This window comes from Galleria mellonella, unplaced genomic scaffold (assembly GCF_026898425.1).
Source record: "Galleria mellonella isolate WM207_F2 unplaced genomic scaffold, CSIRO_AGI_GalMel_v1 utg63, whole genome shotgun sequence".
NCBI classification, from domain to species: domain Eukaryota; kingdom Metazoa; phylum Arthropoda; class Insecta; order Lepidoptera; family Pyralidae; genus Galleria; species Galleria mellonella.
Window position 1 is genome coordinate 11,417,327 of NW_026442130.1, and position 9,908 is coordinate 11,427,234.

The 9,908-nt window shown below is 35.0% G+C and overlaps 1 protein-coding gene across 4 annotated transcripts; it reads left to right on the forward strand.

Moving 5' to 3' along the window:
• The first annotated feature begins 62 nt into the window (after window positions 1-62).
• LOC113521948 (uncharacterized) lies at window positions 63-9,259 on the forward strand. 4 transcript variants are annotated; one of them, XM_031910061.2, is made up of 9 exons: window positions 63-602; window positions 4,332-4,490; window positions 5,516-5,576; window positions 7,196-7,243; window positions 7,324-7,353; window positions 7,475-7,540; window positions 8,134-8,196; window positions 8,878-8,925; window positions 8,998-9,259. In XM_031910061.2, the coding sequence occupies exons 1-9, from the start codon at window positions 411-413 to the stop codon at window positions 9,072-9,074; spliced, it is 744 nt and encodes a 247-aa protein (XP_031765921.1). In that variant the 5' UTR covers window positions 63-410; the 3' UTR covers window positions 9,075-9,259. The 4 variants fall into 4 exon arrangements, with proteins under 4 accessions (XP_031765921.1, XP_026763425.1, XP_052755656.1 ...); XM_026907624.3 differs by having other exon boundaries at window positions 86-602; window positions 9,011-9,259; XM_052899696.1 differs by lacking the exon at window positions 7,475-7,540 and having other exon boundaries at window positions 96-602.
• Window positions 9,260-9,908: the final 649 nt, after the last annotated feature.

The window sequence follows — 9,908 nt, forward strand, 5'->3', positions numbered from 1 at the left end:
CAAATGAAACTTTTAAGCGTAGAGATAATTTGGATAAATAGCGCCTTAGAATTGATCCCATTGCCAACAAATATGCAATTTTCAACTATTTCAATTTGTTAAAAAAAATAGTGTAGACATAGTTATCTATGAAGTAGACAACAAATTGTTTTTGGCTGTGGGGCCTGATGTGACATTTCTGACAGGACGCTATCGTTTGAATTTTATGGGATTACGAAATATTGTTTTTGTATCTTGTACTATATTGTTTTTAATTTTTATTACTAGTTATTTACATTAACAATCAATCATTAGTTATTTTAGGTTTAAGTACATTTGTGGAAGTTGTATCTACAGTATAATTAAAAGTTCAAACAGTGCTTGTTTACAAGACATTACAAAGCATTACAGTGAAATAAAAAATTAATAAAATGGAAAATCGGGTATCAAATGCTCAAATGGATGATCTTCTGGAATATTTAGAGTCACATCCAAAAATGATTAATACCGTCGGTCTAACATTGAAATCGAAAGACGCGGTGGATCGTGAATGGGAGAATTTAGCTCGAAAATTAAATGCACATGGAATAGGAGCCACGAAAACAGGGCATCGTTGGAAAAAGGTGAGGTTTAATATATTTAATATTTCAGAAGTAAATGACATAATTATAAAACATGTTTGTAACACTGAAACCGACCAACTAATTGAGCACGTCCAAATGGCTACAGATTCCCTGCTTGAGCAGATTCCTTCCGCTGAAGTCGTGATTGTTGGCGACTTTAATGCCCACCATGCCGAATGGCTTGGTTCGCGTACAACCGACTATGCGGGAAGATCTGTTCATGACTTTGCTTTGGCTTATGGTCTGACACAGCTTGTTTCCTCGCCTACGCGAATCCCTGATGTGTTGGACCATTCACCTTCACTGCTGGACCTTCTGCTGACCACCCACCCAGACAACTATGTGATCTCCGTCGAAGCCCCGCTTGGATCGTCGGATCACTGTTTGGTGCGGAGCGAAGTGCCTCTTACGAGTCCGACTCCACCTCGTTCTACGGGTAGACGTCGCATTTGGCACTACAGGTCGGCAGATTGGGATGAGATGCGGATTTTTTTCGCATCTTACCCATGGAGGCAGGTTTGCTTCACACTGGATGATCCCGACGCCATTGCCGATTCCATTGCTGATGTGGTGCTTCAGGGAATGGAATTATTTATTCCTAACTCTGTGGTGCCCGTCGGCGGGAAATCCCAGCCCTGGTATGGAGCCTCCTGTAGAACAGCATCTCGTCTGAAACAGGAGTGCTTCCTAACCTGGGCTAAAGGTGTGGCGTCGCGAGATCCTAACACCAGTGCTCTTAAAAAGAAGTATAACTCTGCCTCTAGGTCTTTCAAAAGAGTTATAGCCACAGCGAAGTCAGAGCATATTAGTAGAATTGGCAAGAGACTGGCTAGTTTGCCCTCTGGGACTCGAGCTTTCTGGTCTCTTGCCAAAGCTGCACAAGGGAATTTCTGTAAGTCATCTTTTCCACCTTTGCGCAGGGAGGATGACTCGTTGGCCCAGAACGCTAAAGAAAAGGCCGATCTTCTTGGATCCATCTTTGCGTCAAACTCGACATTGGATGACGGGGAGAAACCACCACCGACCATCACGTGTTGTAGGAGCTCTATGCCTGACATTAAATTCACGCATAGCTCAGTGCGTAGAGCACTTTTCTCCCTCGAAATCCATAAGTCGAGTGGGCCTGATGGTATTCCTCCAATTGTGCTTAGGACGTGCGCACCAGAGTTGGCTCCGGTTCTTACGCGTCTTTTTCGGCTTAGCTACTCATCGGGCATAGTCCCAAAGTTTTGGAAGACTGCTCTGGTGCATCCGATCCCTAAAAAGCGAGATCGCTCAGATCCAGCTAACTATAGGCCCATAGCTATCACTTCCTTATTCTCGAAGGTTATGGAATCCATCATTAACCGTCAACTGCTCCGGTACCTAGAAGAGCACCGGCTGATCTGTGATCGCCAGTATGGCTTTCGACAGGGACGTTCGGCCGGTGATCTTTTAGCTTACTTAACACACCGATGGGCAGTGGCAATCGAGAGTAAGGGAGAGGCCTTAGCAGTTAGTCTGGATATTGCGAAGGCCTTTGATCGGGTGTGGCATAGAGCGCTGCTTTCAAAGCTACCTTCATTTGGGTTGCCTGCGAGACTGTGCATTTGGGTCGCCAGTTTTCTCAAGGAACGTAGCATTAAGGTCGTAGTCGACGGTGCATGCTCTGATTTAAAACCTTTGAATGCTGGTGTCCCGCAAGGCTGTGTACTATCTCCGACTCTGTTTCTTCTGCATATCAATGATATGTTACAGATAAGTAATATTCATTGCTATGCGGACGACAGTACAGGAGATACATTATATACCGGTCATGCAAAGATCTCGCGGGCACATACCGATGAGTGCCGGAATAGACTTGTGTCTGAAATCGAAACTTCACTCCATCAAGTTTCGATCTGGGGTGAACAAAATCTTGTCCAATTTAACCCTAAAAAGACACAAGTCTGCGCGTTTACCGCAAAAAAGACGCCGTTTGTCGTATCTCCTCACTTTCAGGGCACTTCCCTTGATAAAAAGTCAAGTCTAGGAATTCTGGGCGTTGATATATCTTGCGACGTCCAGTTTTGCGGTCATCTGGAGGAGAAGGCTAAGATAGCTTCCAAAAAGTTAGGAGTGCTCAATAGGGTGAGACGATATTTCATGCCAGAACACCGCCTGAAATTATATAAAGCCCAAGTCAGGCCGCATATGGAATACTGTTCTCACCTGTGGGCAGGAGCGCCACAGTACCAACTCCTTCCGTTAGACCGCATTCAAAGTCGGGCGGCTCGAATTATCGATAGTCAACGCCTTACTGTCCGACTTGACCCATTGAAACTGCGCAGAGATGTTGCGTCTCTGTGCATCTTCTACCGAATTTATCATGGGGAGTGTTCTGAGGAATTGTTCGGATTGATACCTGCTGCTGATTTTCACCACCGTACAACCCGCCACAAACTAAAGTTTCATCCCAATCATCTGGACGAGTGGCGGTCTTCCACCGTGCGTTTTTCAAGGCACTTTCTTCCACGCACAACCATTCTTTGGAATCAACTTCCAGCAGCAGTATTTCCGAACCGATACGACAACATAACCTTCAAGAAAAGAGTATATTCCTTTTTAAAAGGCCGGCAGCACACCTGCAATGCCGCTGGTGTTGTGGGTGATCATGGGCGGCGGTAGTCACTTACCATCAGGTGAGCCGCATGCTCGTTTGCCCCCTGTGTTGTAAAAAAAAAAAAAAAAAAAAAAATGTTTTATAATTATATTTTTATTTATGTTTTATTGTACTTAGCATATATATAAACAATTAAAATTTTCGTTTATCTGATTTAATAATTTAACTTGAAGTTTGATACACAGTGGATTTCATTTATTATGACCTTGGTTGTAGCGATCATTTATATGCCTATAGCAACGTTAAATCTAAGTCCCTTGAATTTAAAGCATACTTTAGTACAAAATTCATGTGGCTATAGTGACTTTGGATATAATGCCGAGTTCGGGTGTAACAACTGTTTTTAATGAATCATTTGTAACAAATTCCTAGAAGTCCCATGCAGATATTGCGACCGAAGTTGGCTGCTAAAGAGACAAGATTTCTTTTTTTCACAAACATTTCTAACCTTTTGTTTACATCTACACAGATGGTCAGCAAGTATGGAGACCTTTACCTGTTGTTTATAGATATCAGCTACGTAGGTAGGGAAGCATGTACATTTTGGAGTTAAATTTATGGTCAGTTACAAAGTGATATTCTGAGTAGCCACTGAGTTTAGTAAACTTTTGGATAAGTATGACTGTCTTGACGCACATTCACTATTAAAGAAAAGGTGGAAATCATTTCTTAATTGAAAGATGGTGAAAACAATGTTGATTTGTGTGAAGAAAAAACTATACATGTGTACTTGTCTGTATCTCTTTACTTTTGCCTGTAACTACTTCTGGATATAACGACAAAAATAGAGAGAGTGGTCCCTTCATTGTCGTTACACCCGAAATCCACTGTATATCGTAAATTACTATTATGACTTTATGTAGTTATTTTTGTGGGCCAAGCTATGAGAGACAGCCAGTATATAATAATTTTTTAACAAATTGAACTTGCTGGTTTGATGTTTGGTTATATCTTTCAGAATAAAACCAATAAATAATTATTATGGGGAACACACCTCAATCTTATAATACTCATAATTTCATATGTGTTAATTGTAATATTTTTTTAAATATATAATTTTAAATCTTCAATTATTTCTCTGTCCTTAGTATTGGATAGACCTTAAACATAAGGTGAAGACCAGAGCTGCAGCAAAAAGGCAAAATAGCAAAACAGTTTCTTCATATGAAGAATGTTTATCAAAGTCAGATAGAAAAGTCCTGAGAATACTGGAAGAGTATGACAGTCAGCAAACGGATCCTTTTTTTGTAAGATCATTAGAATGTATTAAAATGCATGTTAATAAACAACAATCTTTATAAACAACATGCTAATTCTCTGCAATAACTATTTATGAATATAATATAATAATTTATGTGTGCACAAAACTGATTACAATTTTTGTTTGTACTATGATGGTGACAAACAAACATGGCCCATCTGATAGTAATCAGGATCACCATAGCGTATGGATGCCTGTGACACCAGGGAAGTCATATGCACAGTGTTGACTCGTAAGAAACTTTATAAGGTGCTTTATAAAGAATTTCATGCTATAGTCTCTAGAGAAAACTTCGACAGAAATCATTTCATATTTGTAGGAGTCCTTTGAATTCTGTGCATCATCAATCATATTGATTTCATGGTGTGAAAATAAATTATGGTAAAACCAGTTATTTTGATTTAAAAATAATCTACTGAACCAATTTTGGTAAGATGTATATGAAACCAATCTAAAAGTATATGCTTTCAGATATAATATAATCCCAATTGGATTATTATTAACAAAATTATGAGGCAACAAACATAAAAAAATATATAACTGGATTGAGAACCTCCTTTATATATATATATATATATATATATATATATATATATATATATACACACATATATATATATATATATATATATATATATACATATATATATACATATATAAAAAGGAGGTTATATATATATATATATATATACTGTAAATTCTTTCTTCTTTTTCTTCTTTTCATTTATGTGATAAGTAATTTTGAAGTTTTTTAGAAGGCAGTGAAATAATTCATTATTGTTATGTATGAAAATAATGGGTAATTTGATTATGTCAATTGATGTGGGTACCTGTATAATTGTTATGACAATTAAAATAGTTTTGCTTCCAATCTCAACCAAGTTGTAGCTTTTAATTATAACATGCAAACATACATTCTTTTTTGAATAAGTTTGGCACAGGTAGTTAAAAGGTTGATAAATACAAGTGGCAATTAAAAGATTAATAAATAATAATTATATATATTTCTAGATATCAAGTGCTTTTACCTACGAACTGCCACAGCCAGTGTTGAATGAAGGAGATCTCCCGGGTAATCTATTTACATTAGTAGTGCATCCAAGCATGCCTTCTAATTTTAATTACAAATATAATAATATCATTCCCATAATGATAACATCATTATGGGAATGAGACTAGACTACATTGACTGAGTGAGAGAGTGATTGAGACTATAATTTTACAATCAACATAAATGTGTGAAACATCATTGGATCTTGGTAAATTTTTATGTTAAGAGGGTTTATACTGAAACTTACAACTTGAAACTTACTTATGTGACAATGTCAGAGTTATCTGTTAATTCTCTTTTACAAGCAATCTTCAATAATTTGATGGATTATTTAAAAAGTATTCTGATAATGAACTAAAATTAAAGTTGCACATAAACCTACTAAGAGTTTTGTATGTTCATCTTATTTAATATTGAAATATTTTTTTTATCCTATAAATTTATTGCTATAAAAATAAAAATTTTTAGTGACAGCCTTATGAGATGCATGATTGATATTTTGATTGGCAAAGAGAACACTTTTTAAGTAATTAATTAAAAATGTTGAATATTATTCTGTCAAAGGAAACGTTGTTGGGTATTTTATTAATATAGAAAATTGTCTATCAGCTAGATCAGGTATCGTTGAGTTTGTATGGCTCCCAAACTTTATAGTAGGGTATTTTTTTTAATTATACAATTTGACTTATGAGCAACTCATGCAGGTGAGATTTGTCAGGTCAGGGGCAGAAGGCTACACACGAAACAAAACACTGCTATGCATTTTTTTTATACACATGTATGCATTTATTTTTTAAACATTGAATTATTTATGAAAATAAATAATTCTGATATTGCCACATTTCGACGAGCTTCACTTTAAACACTCTTAGTGACTGTAGTACATCTACATATATACATATAATGAAAGTGTAATTATCCGATGTCTGTACATGGAAGATATTTAAAGAAAACTAATATAGTATAAGTAGGGGAATCTTAATAAGAACAATAGAAGCCATCTAAATTTTTTTTTAGTTTTTTGTCTGTTTGTGTGCATGGGACTGTTCTTGGTGGTTAAAATTGATTTTCAATTTATATTAAAATGGTATGTTTGAATGTAAATTATAGTCTTGTAAAAGAGGAGTTTATTTAGAATTAAGCATACACTATTTAGTGAACTTTATAGAATGGTAATAAGAGTGGTATTAAAATGGCAGTGAATACACGCCAGCTGTATACTATTTGGCGATGGTTTGATGCATAATAATTGAACTCCAAAAAACATATTCGCGTATTAATTGTGTATAACATGCAATTAATATATGTGGTCATCATTCTTGACTAAAATGCACGTAATTCAATTCCATTATTCCTTTATTAAAATACGCTAAGCTGTACGGTTGCGCAGTTCTGAACAGTATGTTTGTGCCGAAAACGCAAACATACTGTTTTAATTGGATGCGGTCTTCAAAGTGGTGTCTAGGAAAGTCAAACTTAAAATTTGGTGTACACTTTGATAAGCTTATTTCATTTGTATTTTCTAAATTCTATATTTCTAAAATTAACGCCTACGAAGGTGAAGGTTAACGCCAGTCTTTAATATTAAGATGTTTAAAATACAAATGGATGTCTTTTATCAAAACGAATATTATTTTCAGATACGAGTATATCAACGTTGATAGAACATAAAGATATGATGCAGACAGGTAAAAAGAAGGCTTAGATGTCTATTTTGTTGATTCAAATCTGATAATTGAAATTAAGTAATTTTTCATTTTCCTTTCAGGTGGCGAAGAAGCCAATACTTCAGAACAAAGTGAGTTGGTTATAATATGTTGAACATAAATAACTTTGTAAGTATTTACGAACATATCGCTAATATGAATATCACCAATGAATATATGTTTTTATAAATGACTTTAGTACTACTGTACCAGATGGATCGCAACTTCAGCATACCCACGCCTCAATCCAGACTGTTCAAGCTGAAGTGCTTAATATAGGTATAGAACTTTTTATTAAAAATAGCTACGTAATTATCTGTGTTCACCATATCACCAACATATTTATTGTCAGCAAATCCACAAATCATCTAGTCTCTTCTATGTGGTTTGTCCTCAACCTCCCGCCTGAATAAGGTCTGACAGATAAGTTAATTGCCTCTTTCTGTATTGGTTTAAAAGTTTCATTAAAATTAGTTCAACTTTTTTAAAGAGGTAGATAAAGCAGACAAATATTTTATTATTGTTGTATTATGTTAAAGAATACGTGTTTTGATTTAGGGGAAATCCAAGTTCGTCTAAAATTATCAGTGTTTAAAAAAAAACCGCATCCAAATCCGTTGCGAAATTTTAAAAATCTAAACATATATAGGGATAGACAGACGGTAAGCGACTTTGTTTTATACTATGTAGTGATTTCTATTTAATTAAAATTCCCGTTGTGCATGTAGGTAGACATTTTTAATAAATGTACTTAAGTTTTAAAAATAAATCACTCTGTAGGTAATTATTTAATATCGCGCCCTATATAACAGTGGAATTTGTCACTACCGGGTAATTCTTTGGTATAACATTGTTTATTACGTTATTCACAGATGGACTTGAAGAAATTAGGCGAGCTTCCAGTGAAAGTATCCAAACTGAAATACCAAATATAGGTAATTAACCATCGATTATAGCTGAGTAATTATTTATTTAATTTTACTAATAATTCCATAATATAGTGTAAATTCTATATAGCGAACTTCTATATAACGAAAACTCTTTAAAATGTAAAAATTACTGTTTTGTTTGGTTTTTACTTTTGTATCGAAACACTCTTTATAGCGTTGTAATCACTCAATAGCGAAATGATACATCGTTATTTATTTATACCTCAATAAACAGTAGTTTCACTGACCTTCAAACTCGATACTGACAGAATATATTAAATATTTCTTTTTTTTTATTTTTATTTAACGAAGATGATCCCACTATATCATAAGACTAGAATAAAATGCAACGAAAGATACAATTAAAATACTGCCATAGTAAACTGATTATGTATTTTTTTTTTCCACTTAATTTAGTCAAAATTAAAAGATTTTAAACTCAAAAACATATTTGTAAGATTGTATTTTTTTTTTTTATTTTCTGTTTAACGAATCTTTTTATAAGTCATTAAAATACCCGGTCCCTTCGATTTCGCTATACAGAGTTTTCACTGTATTAGACAACAAAATTCATAAACTATTATGAACTAAACAAATCCTATATTATTAAGATTTTTTCTAATAATAATAAATTATTTGTTTTGTTTAAAAAAAATACGAATTTTTAAATTTTATTATTGTCTGCAGGTATTACGAGTACGGTACGGCGTCCACGACTCAGGCGTCCTGTTTTGAGTGGGTATCTATTGCCTCTACTATATTTTTTGTTAAATTTTGTAAATATAATAGGTGAAATTTCAAGGAAAGATTTTTATTGTAGAGAAACGAGTAAAGGCGCCAGTAAACACAGCTTGGGTCATAGAATTGGAACGCAGACGGGTTAGAGCCGAGGAGATGATGGCTAGAGCATCTTTAATAATGGCACAGGCTGCTAAAACCTTCAGTGAAGGCATGGTACAATATTTAAATAGAAATAACGGTAAATGAATATTTTTAAAGAATAAATTATAGTTGTTATTGATGTTAAGAAGTTTGAATAGAAACTTGATTAAACATTTAAACAAGTGAACAGGCATTTTATGATTTTTAACCATGGTAATATTTATTTATTCCCTTGCGGATTGTCGAATGAGATTTGTGGGGTTTTTATACGCTTAAACCTTTGTACTCTATGGTACATCTATGTATTTGTTAGTGGGGATTCTAGTTGCAGTTTTCCGCAAATATAGCCCGTTATGCGGCAATGTCGTAACAGTATTAGTACTAAAGTATAGTATGGACACTCATTGCTGTTCACTGCAATTTACTTCACCACCTCTCAAACACGCATCAGCTACCATAGTCTAATCGATGTTTAGTCTACGCTTTAATAACTGCCGATCTCAGATAGGGATAGAAGATACAATATTTACGAGGTACGAAAAAGATAACGTTACAGCTCAATCCACATTAGTAATGTGGATAATGTTGTAATGTGACAATTTGACATTTGCCCTCTTACCGCATTATTCCTAACAACAAAACCAGGGGGAAAGGGATTGTTAGTAATGGAGACTGAGAATCCCATTGCTAGCAATATACCCAACCAGGTCGACATCCTCGCGGTTCTCCCTGGAAACTATCATGGTTAATTCCTGATGAATTTATCATGATGGGCTAACTGGCCTGTTTTCATTGTCATCTATCACTCATCACTGGTGCTCCGCAAGCGTATACCG